The sequence below is a fragment of the Micropterus salmoides genome, unplaced genomic scaffold, assembly GCF_014851395.1.
Source record: "Micropterus salmoides isolate LMB-PRFRI ecotype aquatic unplaced genomic scaffold, ASM1485139v1 Ms_hic_scaffold_11, whole genome shotgun sequence".
NCBI classification, from domain to species: Eukaryota; Metazoa; Chordata; class Actinopteri; order Centrarchiformes; family Centrarchidae; genus Micropterus; species Micropterus salmoides.
Genome location: NW_024040152.1, coordinates 4454698 through 4473121, shown reverse-complemented (window position 1 = coordinate 4473121; position 18424 = coordinate 4454698). Strand labels below are relative to the sequence as shown.

The 18424-nt window shown below is 41.5% G+C and overlaps 1 protein-coding gene across 3 annotated transcripts in view; it reads left to right on the top strand.

Moving 5' to 3' along the window:
* The window catches only part of bbs9 (Bardet-Biedl syndrome 9), a 193212-nt gene that overhangs the window by 39630 nt on the left and 135158 nt on the right, over nt 1-18424 (top strand). For 2 of the 3 annotated variants that reach the window (XM_038710510.1, XM_038710512.1), the window contains exons 14-15: nt 1812-1916; nt 8022-8036. In XM_038710510.1, the coding sequence (XP_038566438.1) occupies nt 1812-1916; nt 8022-8036 (120 nt within the window). The remainder of the gene's footprint in view (nt 1-1811; nt 1917-8021; nt 8037-18424) is intronic. The other variant, XM_038710511.1, reaches the window with a different exon arrangement.

Genomic DNA, 18424 nt, shown 5'->3' with positions numbered 1-18424 from the left:
GCAAGTGTGGGAGATGGGGAAATAGGAGGGAGGGAAGAAAAGAACGGGGAGAGGAGCTCATGCTGTCAGGGCTTCTGACAGAGTGTGGAGAAAGTCTCTGTCTGCGTTTTATCGTTCATCTTGTCTTCTGTCTGTGGGAGGGGAGGTGTCGTCGTCTCTCCTTTCATCCCCTCTCATCCATCTCGCCTCCTTCTGCAACGTCTATCCTTAACTTTAGAGGCGTGTGTGTGTGTGTGTGATGAAGGTCAGTGATGGTCTTTACTATTTTAATGAAACACTATGTTATACATAGTCAGAAACAGATATATTTTCAAACACACACACTATCAGCTCACTCTCATTCACTACACATTCGCATTTTCCATTAGGACACATACACACACACACACACATACATACTTGGGGTTCAGTCACCTGTAACAGGCCGAGCTCTGGAACATCACGCCCCATTACACCACCACACCGCTGTGTGTGTGTGTGTGTTTGTGAGACTGCATGAAGCCATTAGCTGTAATATATCCTTTCCTCTCCGTCTGTATTTGATCCCTGCTTTTTCTCTCCAGCCTGTTTGCGCTCTCTCTCTCTGTCTCTGTTATTTTTGGGGTATTTGAAGGGAAGCTGCAAGTCATCGCCCCTCTCTCATGCTACATATAATTTCTGTGCTGTGTGCGCGTGCGCGTGCTTGGACGCATGTTAAAGTTCTGGTTAGTGTTGTTAATCCTCTGTCTTCACCTTGCCTGGAGATAATTAGTGTGTGTGTGTCTGTGTGTGTGTATGTACATTAAGGGGTCTGGTTAAAATTGCCTTTGCTGTATCCTGTCGTGTCCACACCTCGAAAATGCTGACTCTTTGAGTTTATGTGTGTGTGTTCCTGTGTTTCCCTGTTTCCTTATCCATCCTTCAACGTCTTTCTTTTAAAGCGCATCAGATTAATACCTGAACTTCTTTTCTAGAAGTAAGATAACCTCACTCACTAAGTGATTTAGCATGGCACATCCATACAGTTGACTCACAAAAGAAATAAAATGATGTAGCAGAGGTCAAAATCATGGCTTTTAGTCCCTAATATGGATTACGCACTACTACTGTGCTGAAAAAACAAAACTTGTGTAAAATTGGTGAAACGCCCCTTTTAAAATGCATCCTTGGAACATCACCTTGCTCAACAGCTTATTGAGTAAGGCTGGGTATCGTTTTAAATGATTTAATACAGTAAATTAGAAATTACAGAAACTGATAAAGGAATAACTGAAGAAGATTATAAATCTGAGCAAGCATTTGATGCCAGCTTTTCGGTACTTGACAATTATAAAGACAGAAGACACATTGTCGGTGTGACGCCTTGGCATAGGGGTTAAGTTGCCGATCATGAACATCATCTTCATCGTCTTTAATTTGCCTCCAGCTGAGGACCTTTTGTTGCACATCATTCACCCTTTTTCTTTCCAGTCATTTCCTGCCATGTCTCTACTGTCATCAATACAATAAAGTCAAGTCATGATACCGGTCAAATGGCAAGCTTTGACAATGGACAGAGAGGGATGAATGCTACAGATTAAAATCAAGAAAGACAACATTTGAAGAGATGTAATAAAAGACAACATTACCAATTACTTACTACTACATTACTACACAAACATGCCATGCTGGAAAAACTTCATGGAAGCTACATTTCACTTGTTTTATGCTTACTCCTTAATTGTTGTTTAATGTTTGAGCAGAAGCTACTGGAACAGCTGCTTCACAGGATATGGCGTAAGGACTCCCTATTTTAATCTTAATGTAAACGTATCTTTGCTGTCCCTCTTCAGGTGTTGGTTCCTCCACAGTTGTGGCATTTTCTGCTTTTCTCAATGGTCGCTATCCCCCTGCTGACCTGACCGGAGACATCACCGTGTCCTACTGTTCGCCTACAGGTAAACACCTTGTTTAGCTCCAATCCAAACTTTTATTTTAACAGGATAATCATTTTGACACATGGGTTTTCCAAAACCATTTGTAGTGATGAGTTTCTGTTTAACACAGAATAAATCCGTCAGTGTAGCTCTAAACTTGTTTGACTGTAACAGTGTTCACTTGTTATTTTCTCTGTAATAGCTGAGAACGATGCTCACTCATGTTCCTTTTCTGTAATGACATTTTACATAATTCATAAACAGTGACAATGTTAAAAGCTGGACAAGATCTACATTTCTCTTACAGGATTAGCATAATTTAAGTTGCATTATGAATTTAGTTACATTAACATCGCATATTGTGTGCTGAAAACCAGCTGCTAACAGAGCACTGACTTGACGTAAGGACATCTGGGCTGTTTCCAGACAAGCCCAATTCATCCCCCTGCTCCTTCCAGGCATCTGTTTCCAGGCCCTGCAATATTTCTGGAAGATATTACTTTCCCCTGCAAACCAACAAAACCACTCTTTATTTCAAATGTCACAGACATCCTTTTTTAAAAATAGTGATTTCAGCCTTCGATCAGCTTATGAAAAAACTCAGTGTTTTCATTCTATTGTTTCCCTTGGATTACATTTGCTTTGGCAGGCCTGTGGTGGTGGAGCAGTTGCCTCTCTCCACAAGCACATTTAATGTGAAATGTCTGGACATATTGGGAAGTGTTTCTTTTTTGTTAAGCTTTATTGTGTTGCTAAAAATAGCTAAAAATTAGGAGTATTTCGATGGGTATTGGAAGCCCAAGGAGCTGGGGTAGAGTATGCAGGGGACTGATCTTGTGTTTTGGGAGGGACCTGTTGCATTAGAGGTAGAATTGGAAAAGGTTTATTATATGTTGGTAGAAAATTAGCCAGTTAAGCTGATGATACATGGGGCAACTTTTTGTGTGTTTGGTGGTGAAAGCGGATTAAGGTAGTAATCTTTACTCATTACCATTGACGAGAACATTGTCCAGCACCATTGCTCTAAAGGTTGCTCCATGTATCATCAGCTTTAGGGTTAGGGTACGGATGGACAAAAGAGAACAAAGGAGAGGTAGGCAAGGAGCAGGGAGGGAAAGGTGGTAAATATGCCTGGGTGGAAAGGTGGAAAGGGAAGAAAGGATACAAAAGGTGGAGAGAAAGGAGGGAAGGTATTGTAGACCAAAGAGAACATTAGCGAGGTCCAACACTGATTTTTTTTTGTGAGAAGACCTGGTGTTGGATGGGGTTGAGTTCACAAGGGAAGTTTTTCTACACCAAACTAGGAAAGCCAGTTATTGTGTTTGTGTTTTGGGGCTTTGTCCTGAAGTTTCACCTAGCATTAAAATGTTCTTTAGTGGAACAAAGTGTGTACTTCAGACTAATCTAAAAAAATAGGTAGACATAAACAAATTGCCAATTACCTGATGCCTAGAGACCTTTTCACCATTTCAACAATTTCAGATTTTTAATAAGTTACCGTATACATTTAATGGGACTGTCGGAGAAATAGCAGGTTTGTTGAATGATATTGATTGATTGATACTACTAAATTAAGCCTGAAAACGTATTCTGACTGAGGCTAAACTACACAGCAAATCAGTCAAAGTGGTAACATTAACATTAATTTTCTGACTCGAAGTCAGGGTCTTTACCAGTTTAAGATGAGTGAATACCAACTCTACCTTCATTAGTCAGAGGAGACAAATGCCAACCAAAAACAGTGCAGCCATTTGTACTTCACTTTCAGCAAAACGGTTCATTCCAGCCTTGGCACTGCAGTAATGGTGATGTCACTAGAGAGAGCAACACATTCACTGTCAGCCACAGCAGCCAGCCGTGTTCAGACCTACATCAGCCGTGTAGGAAAAAACGCAGCCCTGTCATTCATTTGAATAGAGCTAGTTCATCAACTCAGCGGGGCTGCCAACGGGGAGGGCTCGGGTCTGGCAAAAAAGTTGTTCCAGGCTCAACTTTTGCTGCAACGCAGTGTTATCAGTCCGGGTCTGAGATCTACGTCGACCTATCACATACATGCGAGCACACATTCCTGGTTAGATTACTTTGTAACGTGAACTCGCGATTGTCGCAGCGAAAAGATAAAATAGTTGCCACTCTGGTAACTTTCTGGGTTTGCAAAATCCTGTCTGGGAGTATTACAAACCGTTGTACTTTGTTGTGGTGTCTGATAACGCATTCATCTTTTACTCACGTTGAACTTCCTGAATTGTATTTCTTCTTAAAAAACGCACCCCAACTATCGCAACCCCATTTGCTGTTTCAACGGAGGGCTGTTTTTGCTCTGTATCCTAGCTAATACACCCTGCAGTCCTGCAGCCATGTGGAGTCATCTCTACTCTGGTGGTGAACTGCAAAGGGATCATCTTAAGAGCATGTGCATAGATGAGTATGTGCGGTTGTGTGTTCCTCCAGTGCTAATCTCCATTAATGCCTCGTCTCCTCTCATCCTTTAAATGCTCTCCCGGTATGGGAGGAATGCATCACTTTGTCTCATCTCTTTCTTTCTTTCTCCACTCCCACCCAGGGGTGATGATTACGCCTTAACACCACCCACCGCAAATAACACCATCCCACCCAGTGGCTACTCTGTCCGTCTATAAGCTCTACAAAGGCTTTGACATTTAAGATGACTGTTGACTCCTTAAACCCTTCAAAGGAGGCTCGACGGTGGCTGTAGTCGTTACAATCCAGAAAGAATTTCATTAGTGCCCCTATGTGATTTTCCAAACACCCTGACAATGGCCTTTACACAAACAAACTTCAGAGGAATCAAGTGGTCACTTTGGCATTTACAGTACATTGTTAGCTCATACACAATGGGCATTTTTATCCGAGCAGTCAAAGATAAGTTGCGACTGTGCGGATTGTTTCCATAAAACACGGCCAGCCATGATTCATTGGTTGCTAAGCCAATTCGTGTGGAAAGCTAGGGAGCTAGTTGGCAGTCTTTATTGTTTTCTCCTGTTTTCTTGAGCCTGCCAGAGTGACCAGCATCTCCATATGTTGATGTCTCCAGGAGGCTGCAGTATTTTTGTGAGCTCCTTCCATGTTTAACTACCCGGTCTGAAATCCATTTCAAAAGTAGCTTTTTAAGGCCGGCTGATGATGTTGGTGTTGCTAGTTACCTCTGCCAAGCAGATCATGTTCTCAGCCCTGTTCGTTTGCACCATATAACAAAAACTTAGTAACAGATCTGTGGAAAGTTAGACCACTGGCCAAGGAAGTGAAGAGTTTTTTGTGCTGAATAATTGTATTGGATTTAATTTTAGTTTGTGTTCATACTCAACTGCTGCACTTTCAAAGTCAAAGTATGACGAAAATCTGCAACATATGTAAATGTATTTTGAAGCAGATATATCTGCAAGTGTCCATTCAATATTTTCTATATTTCTGTTGTTAAAATTATAATATAATAATTTTTGAGGATTGTGCAGCCTTGAATGGCAGGAGTTTGTACTCTCTGCATCTAGTTTTCCGTTCCATTACAGTGGAAGTTTGAGTTTTTTATTTGACATTTATCTACAATTTAAAATGCTTATGAAGTCCTTTGGCAAGTTAATAATAGATCTCTTTTACTGTAAGTTCCCTGGTTTGTTGATGAGGAAACTTGCCTCTTGGACTTCAGTGTAAATTGTCTTCATCTTTGTTAGAGTATTGAGTACTGGAGATTTTGTGCACACATTTGAGTAGAAATGAACATCATTAACCAGCAGTCATTGCTGGATACACTGATACAGGAGAACTTGTTTTCATCTACTTATTCTTACTTTTGTACACTAGGTTTGGTGATAACAATAAGGCATGATATTTTTAACGACATTCTTTACTGGGTTTGAGGCGATTGGATGAGATCAGAGGATAACTGCAGAACAATCTTCAATGTTTTGCTGAGTACAGTGAAACAGGGACCCAGGACATCTGTTTGAAGGTCTCACAAGTACACCACCCTATTGCCTTTACTAGTAGAAAGGCCAATAAATGCAAGGGTTTGAAAAATAAAACAAAAATTTGTCAACTGGCTGAGGAAAATATAACTGTAATGTGTACTTCCTTGGGACACAATACTGACATACTGAAAAAATGTCTCGGAAAAAGCTATAGAGGGATATTTTGAAAGCTGAGATATTTTATTTCTAAGACTCTAAAAAATAGTTAGAGCACTTTGGTGTTTCTGTAGGTAATTATAGAAAAGAACACTGCCTCAGTTATTATTAATATATAAAGGCCTGTAGTCATGAAACATTTGACAGGCTTTTTTTCTATAGCACCAACTAATGGATCCAGAATTTCACTCATTTCAGCCAATCTAATTTCTCAGCCATTACAGGAGATTTTAGAACAGGAAAGACTGATTGAACACTGGCTGGCTGCAGGCCAGGAGTGGCTACCAGGAGTGTGTGTGCTGTGAGTGCCTTCTTGCACCATTTGACATGTCCTTTACGTTTAACTGGAGCTTTCACTCAGCACTGATGCTTTTAGTTCTTTCTCGCTTTTCTTTTTTTCTTTCCCTCCCTTCCTCTTCGTGTTGATCTAGCCTTTTTTTTTTCTTCAGATTTTCTCCCCTCCACTTCAGCTTTTACTTTCTTTTCTTTGGCGGTGCTGAGCGGTAAGAAGAGTTCAAGACAAAGTAATGACAGAAGCTAATGTGTATTTTAGGATTAGATAATACTGCTAAAAATGAACGTATTCATATAATAGTTTTGGTATGTTGGTATGTGGCAGATTGGAGCATTTCTTACACAGAAATCTAGAAATCTGTTTTTATTAATTCAGGGAACACAATAAATCACCAATTAGGCTTCAAAAGCACATCAATTTGAGAAATGGTTAGTGATACTGTTTTGGGATTGAACCAGTTTAATGGGAGACATGTATTATTAAGTTCTCTGTATTTTTAATTAGATAAATGTGACATAATTGACATGAAATGATAATTACAGAGATCAGAATATTTAAATAAAAGACATAATTATGACGAGAGTAAGAGAGTTACTGCAGGAAAGAGAGACAGCTGTAAGGAAGCGTGACTTTCATCGCTTTTAATATTGTGTGAACTTTCTGACTCAGCACCTCAGTGCCTTTTCATTGGCCTGCAACCTGCCATCTGCTTTTCATTCACCTTCGCAGGAAATCCTCTTCTACCAATCAATCAGTGCTTAATCTGCCAGACTTCTGTGGCTGCGGCCTAAAGGTTAGAAGAGCAGGAGGCTGACTCTTTAGATCCCAGAGCAGCTGGGAAAATCTGGCAGTGAGGAGCTGGGATAAAGAAAATTCTGTTTCGCAAGCAGTGTCCCATTTTCGTTGTTCAGTGTTTGCCCTTTCTCAACGTTGCTGCTTAGTTTGGTAGATTGCTGACAGCCCCCCAAATAGAAGATTAAAGCTTTTTTTAATTTAACAAAACCTTTCCATAAATCTATTTCCATTTGCATTGTCCAAGCACTTACAAGTGAGTGCAGCAGGACCACTACAACCGTGTGGCAGCCCAGATTATTTTTAGCCTGATGCTCACAAATATTGGTATTTTTCCTTAGATGGTCTAAAATGAAATGAGCATTTATACATTTACACATCTAAACTGGTCTTTGGAACATGGTAGTTTTGGTTAAATGGCACGGGGTAATACTGGAGAAATCATTTGTTCTGTTAAATTAGTTGGACTGTTGATACTGGCAATTTTATAAGAATAGACATCTTTAGCTCCAGATTCTGTCAGACCAATTTTCATGCTAACCCCTTGACGAGCAGCGATTTAATTTTGGATTTGGACATCTTATCGTCTTCTGGACTGTTTTGGCTCAGTCAGGACGCTGTGCTCTCCTCCAGCGGTACTTTCCAAGTGTGTGGGAAGGTGAACAAAGCACTCCCAGAGTGTTTCTTTAAGTTTGTGTGTATCCATATGCAGGGAGGTGGAGGTTTTCCCAGGGAATCCCCCTCCTCTTTGAACAGCAGTTGTGTTCTTCCAGTGCAGCTTTGTTAATGGTCTGCACTGAATAAAGCTAGATACGAGGAGCGATACCTCTGCTGTTTCTGTGATCTGTCTGAATTTTTTTTTTTAACCTTTAATTCTTCTCCTCTTCCTCTTTGCAGAGCTTAATCCCAAAGGTAAGTGTTTGGAGTGTTGGATAGACTAGAGCAAGTAGAAACACACACACGCACTTTATTAAAATGACACCATTGTACTGCAGATGTACAAATATTAAGCTGGACACCATTTGCTGTATTTTAGGACATACATTTAAATTTTCTCTCACACACACAGAAACGCACACATAATCAAAACTGCACTTTATGCATTCCAACACGTGTGCGCACACACACACACACACACACACACATTACTATATATGCAGGAAGAGGCCGCTGCCTACTGTTTATGTTCCTGTAACGTGATACTTGGCAAGAGTCTGTACACACACTCACACTTGTACACACACCACTTCCTCACTGTATAGAATAAGTAAATATCCATTTTTATCCTTTTTGGATTTACAGTGACGACTGTATCTAAAGAAGGGTTAGAGTCCCTAAGTGTTAAAGGGTTAGAGTCCCCTTAAGGTTAGAGTCCCTAAGTAACTAAAGGGGGGATAGAATGGGAGATGGGGAATCAAATCATTTAACTGTTAACTTTTTTATATTTCCCTGTTGCTTTTATGTTTTATGTAAAGCACTTTGAATTACCTTGTTGTTGAAATGTGCTATTCAAATAAACTTGCCTTGCCTTTTATACTCAGGGCAGTTTACACAGAAATATCTGTTTCACATACCACATAACAGGCATACAGCATTGACTTGCATGTTTCAGTGCAGAAACACACACACACACACACACACACACACACACACACACACACACACACAGCAGTAGTGTTTCTAGTAGTCAGCCAGTGTTTGTTTTAGCGCATCTGAGTTTGTGTGGTTTCATAGAGATAGGATGTCCTGTAATCTACAGTGAGCTTTGAGACCCTGCAGTAATACAAACACATACTCGTGCAGCAATTATGCAGCACATTTCTGGGGAACATAAACTGCCAAAGTAAAAGCTTTTTATTCCATGTGTCAGACAGAAAGATAAAATTACTGCAGAGCCTTTGGGGCCGGTGTTGGTTGATACGACTAACAGTAGGAGTGCTATGTGGAAAGTTGTTGGTTTTAAAGTAAATGAACGGGGCAAAGGAATGGATACTAGCCTATGAGGGAGTATTTAAAGGACTCTGTGTGTTCAATTAAGGTGAAAGTCAAATATAGCTCCAAATATTTGTAGTGATCATACAACCCACAACCAATTTATTAAAGTTCTGAATCTGTTTACTTATTGGTAGCAGCAATGTCATTAACTGTTTCTGTGTCTATCTCCACTGCTCCTATCACTCTGCTAAGTCCCACTCACCAAACCAAAAGTTCCCATTGGAACAGTAGACACCAGATGACCTGCGAAACCTCATCCTGCGTAGGGCTTACATTCCACGGCGAGAGTCTCGCCAAACCCTGTTCCCTTTTCACTTCGACTCGTCTTCACAAATGCCTCTCCAGAGTGCCCCAGGATTCAGAGGTAGCTGCGACAACGTCTAACAGCATGATGACATGCTAGTACATCAATATCCCCCCTCTAAAGTTATTCCCCACTGTTTGTTATCATGCCTCTTTTGCCACTCGTCGATATGAGTGTCATGGTATCGAACATGATAAGCCCGTCTCATGTAGGGCTGTTGCGGTGAAGTAATTTCCCCTGCGGTAATATGTGTAGTATTATCGCATAGTAAGAGTGTCTGTGGATCTCCCTTCACTGCACAACGAGCCGCTAACAGCAGCTTTATGGTCGGAGCAAGCTAGCTGCTGGGTGCTAGTCAACAACATTGCCAAGCAAACTCATTTTTGTAGTTTGTAGTGTATTTTTCACACGTAACGTTAGCTATATGGTTACCTTCAGGGTACGTCTATCAAGTCTATTTACATACCACAGCCAACACACACACACACACACACACACACAGGTGCGGAGCAGAATGAGCTGTCCACAACTAACCACTGCACTGTTGTAACGTTATAATTAAATTTCCACAGAAAGCAACATGAAAAACAGCTGCAGGCATCTGACACAGTACGCTGGTTAGTTAATGAGCTTCAAATGAGGCTTACCTTCACAGTTTCTACTGACCGTCCCTCAGGATTACAAGGTTAGTCCAACATCGCCGAGCCTGCTAGCTAACCTTTAATAAACAGTAAAACAGCACAAAACACGGCAACACTTACAGCTTCCAAGTTTGAAGTCAGGTCATGTACAGCTCATGGCGATACGTCCTTGAACCGTTACAGAGCTCGTTACGGTTGTGGAATTTTTGAAACACAAATTTATTAATTAAAAACACCCTGAAATGTAAAGTATGAACATTGCGGTTGCTGCGGGGCTTGCCATCCTCCGCGGTAGGCTTGACCAGTTTTGCGGTTATTGTGACAGCCCTAGTCTCATGTACCTCTGTCAGCAAAAAACCAACAAGGACTTACGAGTTAAATAATTAATTAATCATTTACCGTAGCTGACGCTTAGCTGCAAAGCGACTTACAATTGTTATATCAACTTAGGAACACATTGGTGAATGTGTCACAGTGGGAATCGAGCACAGGTCTCCCCCATCAAAGGCATGAGCCTTATCAACTGCGCCATCAGCACCTACGCAGCTGTAACGCGGCGCACACCCACCTCTGTGAGTCCGGGGTAACAGTTCCCTTCTATATAGCATTTTGAGAGTTTGGTGATGACCAAAAGCTTACTGTTGGCTCACTCTAATGCATTTGATACAAGCAATCATTACGCTATAGCATTAAAAATGGCATCAATTAGCTTTTCCTTATTGTGATTCATACACATGTATAATTTTTGGAAACTTAAGTATTGTGTCAACACTACAGCGCTATTCACGTTTAGTTTAGGAAAAGATTTTGATCATTATTACATAATAGAAATGTCAGATTACTAATATACTTCAAGACAAAGACGTGAACTGTGGTCGCCGTGCGTCAAAGGATAACATTTATCCATTATCAGTCATCCAGAAATCCACACCTGGACTTTCTGGCTCTCAGTGGGGCCATTTAATGCAAGTCACTGTTGCGTTTTTTCAGATTTTGAGAAAGGAGAGGCTCAGTCCAATGAAAATTAACAAGAAAATTTAATAAAAATAGGTGAATAAAAGATGGCATTACAGAACAAACAACAAAACAAAAACACTGCAGTGGACTGGAAAGTTGTTCCTCTTTTCAGATTTACAGCTTACAGTCCCGATTCTCACCAAACTAATTGTTAATATCCTCCAGGTATGTGGGCGGGTTTTTTCCTTCAAATGGCTCAGGACCAAAGCCATTGGTCATTTGGTTACTTCTTCGTCACCCAATTAGGAAGGGTGTACCTTACTGCTCTATGGTACTTTTGGTCGAACAAAGAGCGCCAATTCCCAGACGTGAAACCCCCTTCAATCTACAGGAATAAACAGTCTTTTGCTCTAAACTAATCATGGAGAACAACAGGGCTTGTCTACAAAATGGTTAACACCCTGTCTTAAGTGTCAATGAAACAGTCAAAAACTGTCCTTCTGGCACTAAACAAAGAGGTGTCAGTTTTCTTTACATTACAAAGAGGATACAAACAATGGTTTAATCAACATTCTAATGAAATTGTCTGGCCTAAAACCCAGCAGGTTTACATTTGAAGAAAGCACTGAAACACTGGAGTACATTAAGTTTTGTTGTAACTTTTTAAAACTCAACAATCCCTCCTTTCACACCATTTATTGGTGTGAAATTACTATTAGACTTAGCATATCTTCAATTATGTCATTGAAAATTAAAACATTACATACACATCAAAATATGATTCCAAAGATTCTAGACATTTTAACAAAACAGAAGTTGTAAACTCAAATCATGATTTATGCAAAGAAATCATCTTCTTCCTTTCTGATCTCACTATCTGACTCTTCATCTTGCATTAAATGTGCCATTTCTCTTAGCACAAACTGTCCCTCACGTTCCCTTGTTAACGCTGTGGTGATAAGCCTATTGGCTAGAGTTCTAATGCAGGGAATGCAGCAGCACCCACAGAGCACAAGTATTGCACACATTATTGCTATTGACAGGATGATGCTGTGGAAAAAAGCTCTGTATTCTCCAAACATGGAGTTGAGGATTTCGAACGGTGAATCTACACCACTATTGTCAGCCAGTTCTTCACTTAAAGTGGTGAGTCCTTGAAGCGCCCGTGTGACAGAGCCATCAGGTGCTGTGTTATTGGGAATGTATGTGCAACACACAGATTTGAACATTTTGCAGACTCCTCCTTTTTCAGCCAAAATCATGTCCAGAGCTATCCTATTTTGATATGTCATCAGTGTGGTTTTGTCTAACTGTTCGTGCAGTCCTTTTATAGCATCTCGGGTGAAATTAACAAAACGTTGTTGGTTATAATATATGTAGTTCAGCCAATCTACATTTTTGTTAATGGTTGGCCAGAGAAAAATGGATTCAAATCCCGCCCCAATTTGACATCTGGCCTTGTATTCGTCAGGAACTCCTCGAGGTACCCCTATGGGGTCAATGTATATTGTTGAGTCAAAGCTACCTTTTGGCAATGCTCTTTTAGTTTTTTGTATTTGAGTGTGGGGGCTGGCAGCTGCTGTAAGTAAATCTCTGCTGTTGAATGGCAACGCATAGAATGGCATTACTAATTGAATCAGGGCACAAATGCCAGTCCAGTTTAACGGCAGGGTTGGATACAGAGTCTTTTTTCCACAAAACCACCAGACATCAGCTCTTGCGGTGTGCATTCTACCTAAAGCTTGAATAGTAGTCTGATTGATGCCTTTATTAATGGTGTTACAGCTTGTGAGATTACCTACTATTATCCCACGATTATCTGAACGGTGAATGCATGAGTATTGTCCCTCATAAGGGATGAATGGCGGAGGTGTTGTACCTCTATTAACTTCAGGATATAGTAAGTTTAATGAGGTGCAATTTTGCGCAGTTTGTTTCAGATAAAAGTGTATCATGCAGTTATATCCAATGGGATCATTTAGTGGATTGAGCGGGAATGGCATGGTGCCTAACAGGGGGCGGGCCGAGGCACAGGTAATACAGTCTGACATGTGGTGTATTTTTGCTGAATATCGAACCCAATCAAGCCAAGTATTTTCATCACTGTATCCTGTTTCTATTGCAATTGCTTGTCCTGGATTATTATTATCTAAATAGGTAACTAGCTGTGGGTCCTTTATATCGAGTGGTGTATCATTGGTTGTGGTAAATGGTGAGCGGCTAGGAGTGAAAAAGGCATTATTTTGTGTGTTTGATGTAATAGTTGTTTTCTTGCTGACCTGTATGCTAAAATGCCCCAATGGATCTTCCCCAGCTTGATAAGCCCCCAGCACATAGACATCGGTATCTGTGATCTGCGGATTCTCCAGGGTGAGAAACAAAGGGTTGCATTTATCAGTGGTACAATCACTAGGAGGGGAAGCCTTAAACATTGAGAGTCTATGTTTTAAGGGCGTTTTTCCTTCTTTTGCTGGGGGGGTATATCCCCAATCATGCGGTCCCGTGTTAGCAATTACATAATCCCAATTTGTACACCATCTGTCCATGGGGAGATTTGCTGTATGATAGACCTCACACACATATTTTCAGACCATACATATGCGACCTGACTTCCACTGCAGTCCACTACTGAACAAAAGTCGAATTGAGCGGCTCCGGTTTCACCTTCTGTAAATTGTAACGTTAGTATGGGTTCAGCAATCCTCCTGGATCTTCTAAATCTTTTGTGATTTAAAAAGGAATTTGTACTGTTGGGTGGGGTAGAGTTTGCTATGCGTACGGTGCCAATGGGCTGAATGGGAGCTGAGGATGACCTGTTTTCAGGAGATGAGACTAGGATTATTGTTACAACTAGAGAAATGATTATGGCTAAAATTGTTATGGTTCCCTTTACCCCACAAAACTCTAGGTGCCTGAATTTATTCCCTCCCTTGAATTCCATTTATTATATATATATATATATATATTATTATTATTTTTTTTTTTTTGTAAATGTGGAACTAAAAAAGAGAAAACAAACTAAATACAATAAAAACGAAGAATTATTGAGTTTTAAGTAAATGTGGAAGAAAAAAGAAAACAAACAAAAAATAAAATGTAAACAAAGAATGATTGAGTTTTAAATGAACTACCAGAGTCAAATTTCCTGGATCTGCTGTGTATAATCCTAATTCATAATGCCAATCAAAAATCTATTTTTGTTTCACAGCGTGGCCAAATCAGTTCTAACCTCCTCTATTGATCGGGAGGGGGCTTGAGCGGGTGTACAATGTGTAAGGTGGTGCCAATTAGCTCCTGCTTTACCTCTAATTTTCAGGGCGTGGGTGGAGTGCTCAATCACTTCCCACGGTCCTGTCCACCTGGGTTCAGCCCACTTTCTCTTGTGGACTTTCACCCACACCCAGTCTCCAGGCCCAACAGGAGTCTCTGTTTCGTTCCACGGTGCTTTGGTAGCAGTTTGGACCTGTGAAGACAAAACTCGAGTAAGATTAGCAAGGGCTTTCATGTAATCTCCTACTTCTATCTGCCATAAGTCCAACACTGGACCCAGACCTCCATCTCTGGGTGGCCCTGGCATTGGCCTGCCTGTCAACAACTCGTGGGGAGACAGGTGAGTTTTGCCACTCTGTGATGTTCTCATGGACATTAGAGCCAGGGGCAGTGCATCTACCCAGTTCATTTTGGTGTTATGACAGGCTTTGGCAATTTTCTTTTCAATGTTTGGTTAGCTCTCTCCACCAATCCTTGTGAAGATGGGTGGTACACTGAACCAAACTTATGCTCAATGCCAAAATATTTCTCTACTTCACTCAACTTCTGGCTAGTGAAGTGTGATCCATTATCTGATCTAATGCACCGGGGGACTCCATATCTTGGTATCAGTTCGTTTTTTAGCCATTTTACCACTGAGTGTGCATCCTCTTTTTTACATGGGATAGCTTCAATCCATTTGGTATAACGGTCTACCATAACCAAAATGTATCTGTGCCCTCTTACTACATTATCTGCCCCCATGTCTGTAAAGTCTATACAGATTTCTTTAAATGGAGCATCTGGAACCGGAAAACGTCCCATTGGACATTTGTAAGGTCTCCTGTCATTGAAAGCATTGCATTTCCCGCAGTCGTTAATAAAGTTTTCTACCATTTCTTTCATGTAAGGATGCCACCAATGAATCTCCACTCCTTTAGTGGTTCTTTTCCTACCAACATGGGTGGGTCCATGGGCTTCTTTAATTAATAAATGACAGAGTTCTGCAGGTGCCACCAAACGACCATCATGTGTTCTCCAAATACCTTCATCTGTTTTATTTGCGCCTTTTGAAAGCCACTGGTTTTGTTCATAGGGGCCTGCCTGTTCTTGCATTCTCTGTATGTGTTCTTTGGTTAGTTCGGGGCTGTTCTCTGTCTGTAGACATATCAATTGTCTGTTATAACCTCCTGCTTGTTTAGCTGCTTTGTCTGCTGCATCATTCCTTTAGCTACAGGTGAGGTTGAGTTTTGGTGACCTTTGCATTTTATTACTGCTATCTGTGTAGGGAGTAAGATGGCTCTGAGAAGGTCTTGGAGAGCACCGGCGTGTTTGACTGGAGTCTTTTGACTGGTCAAAAATCCCCTCCTTAGCCATTGTGGGCCATCTATGTGTACTGCGCCATGTGCATATGCTGAGTCAGTGTAAATGTTTACTCTCTTGTCTTTCCCTAGTTCTAAAGCTTTGGTTAATGCAATCACTTCAGCTAATTGGGCAGAAGCTGGTTGGGGAATGATGGCAGAGTTTAGGGTCTCAATTTGCTGTCCCTGTTGTTGCACCACTGCATATGAGGCTACATTTCCCTGTTCTCCTCTGTAGCAGCAGCCATCACAGTACAATGTGATTTCTGGATTCTCCAGCGGGCTTGCTTGCAGGTCTTCTCTGAGCTTCAGGTCTTTTTGTGCTACAAATTCACAGTCATGTGGTACATGTTCTTCTGAATTCAGTCCGTTGGCCATGTTTGTTCTTTCTGTTTCATAACTGATGTGTGGTTGGGTCAGGATGTCAGAAATCTTGATTTTTCTGACTGGGGAGAAAGTAAATGCTCTGGAGCTTAAGAATGCAATTACTCCATGTGTAGTGTTGATTTTCAGGGGATGGCACATGACCACATGCGATGTTTTGTCTATGGCCTTAGTCAGGGCTGCTAGATGTCTGGCACATCCTGTTTGTCCTTGTTCAATATTGTCCAATCTGGAACTGTGATACATTAGTACTCTCCTCTCTCCCTCCTTTTTCTGAAACAGAACGGCATTCACAATGCTTCCTGTTTCTGAAACATCAAGATAGAATGGCTGGGTGTAGTCTGGGGAGCAGAGGTGTGCTGCTTGTCCTAGCGCTTGTTTGGTACGGGTGAAAGCTTCTTCTCCTTCTTGGGTCCAATCAAGGGTAGCAGTGAGATTTCGATTTCCGGCCACTGACAACATTTCCCTGAGTGGTTGTGTGAGCGATACATAATCTGGCACATGATTTCTGGAGTATCCTGTAAGTCCAAGGAAAGCAAGCATTTGTTGCACAGTTTTTGGCTTTCCATGTGAGAGAATGGATGTTCTTTGTGATGATGTCAGAGTGAGGCTGTTTGCAGAAATTAGTCTTCCCAAGAATGTAACTGTTCGTCTGCATATTTGTGTTTTTTCTTTTTTGACTTTGTATCCTGCATTGGCAAGGAGTATCAAAAGATCTGTAGTACTTTTTAGGCATGCTTGTGCTGATGGACTTGCTAACAATAAGTCATCGACATATTGAATTAGGACAGTTCCTGATGGCAGTTGGAGATGTTTCAGATTTTTTCTCAATGCTTGGTTGAAAAATCCTGGGCTGTCTTTGTAACCTTGCGGCATACGGTTGTATGTGTACTGCTGTCCTTTGTAGGTGAAGGCAAATATGTCTTGTACTTCTGGGGCGAGAGGCAGGCAGAAGAATGCGTTGGCTAGGTCAATGACACTGAAGTGGGTGTGGGTGGGGTTCAGATTCTGTAAAGCAACATAGGGGTCTGGGACAGGGATGTTTGCGGTGGTAGTGGCTTGATTAATTTGTCGTAGGTCATGTACCATTCTCCATCCTTTGTTTTCTGCTTTTGGGACTGGCAATATAGGTGTGTTCCATGGAGATTGAGTTGGCCTTAATACACCTGCTGTCAGTAATCCCTGTATGGTGTCGTCAATCCCTTCAACTTGTTCCTGTTTCAGTCTGTACTGGGGTTTCCAGCAGGGTAATTGTTGTGGTCTTAATTGGACTGTGATCTGATGGGCGGGGACACATCCTACATCATAAGGATGTGTGGTCCACACTTTCTCTGGGACTAGTGAAAGACACTGTTCTGCATCTGGGTGGTTAGTATGTTCCCTTCCATGATCTCTGTCCAACTCCTGCTTTTCCAGTATTCCAATATCTGTTCCAGCATGCTTAATTTTCCACATAGTTCCATCTGATGAGCGGAGCACTTTTGGGACAGTGGTTTGTTGCCAGTCTTTAGTTAGTGCTGTCTTTATCATGGGTCCTAGTGATCTTGCTTCATATCCAACTCCTACAGCAAGGGTTACATGCGGCTCACTTTCATGTCCCAGAGTATACCAGGTTTTCTGTTCAGGAGTCAGTTCACAGTATGCAGCGACACCTTGTGGTCCCACATAGATGTCAGTGATGGACAGTTGTTCAGTCATTTGTTCTTTATCTTCTTCCCATGCTTGTTGGTATTCCTCGTCTGGTCTGCGTTGGTAGTTGTAGGTACAGTGTAGGGGATCCAGGGGAGGCCCGTATGGGCCCAGTGTGTTGATCCATGGTTTCCATTCCATGTAGTGTCGCTGTATTTCTGGTGTATCGATTGTGGTGCTGCACAGTCTGATCCAATTAACCTGAGTGGTTTCTAGTGGTGTGTCTTGTTTTGTTTCAGGCCCCATCATGAGAATTCTGTGTCCATGTTGTAAGAGAGTATTTGTTGGTTTTTGTCCTGGAAGATGTACAATGAGTCCATCTGTGGTGCACAGAATAATGGCTCCAATTTTTACCAGAAGGTCTCTTCCGAGTAGGGGTATGGGGCATTTGGGGGCATACAGGAATGAGTGACGTAGGGTTTGAGCTCCTACTGTAATGACCAATGGCTTTGTGTAACTTTGTTCTTCTGCTTTTCCCGAGTATCCAACTGTCCGTAGAGTTTTTGAGGAAAGAGGAGGAACCCCTCCTTTTATTTTTATGAGGCATGAAGCGGTTGCTCCACTGTCGACCATCATGTCAATTTGTTCAGACTCTATTATGCAGGTGACCATTGGTTCAAGGTGAGGTGGGGTGGGAACACCTGCAGTTGGATCCTCTGGGCCTCTTCATTGTTCTTCTTCCCAGGCAGTCATTGGCATCTGGGAATAGTTGGGTGGCAT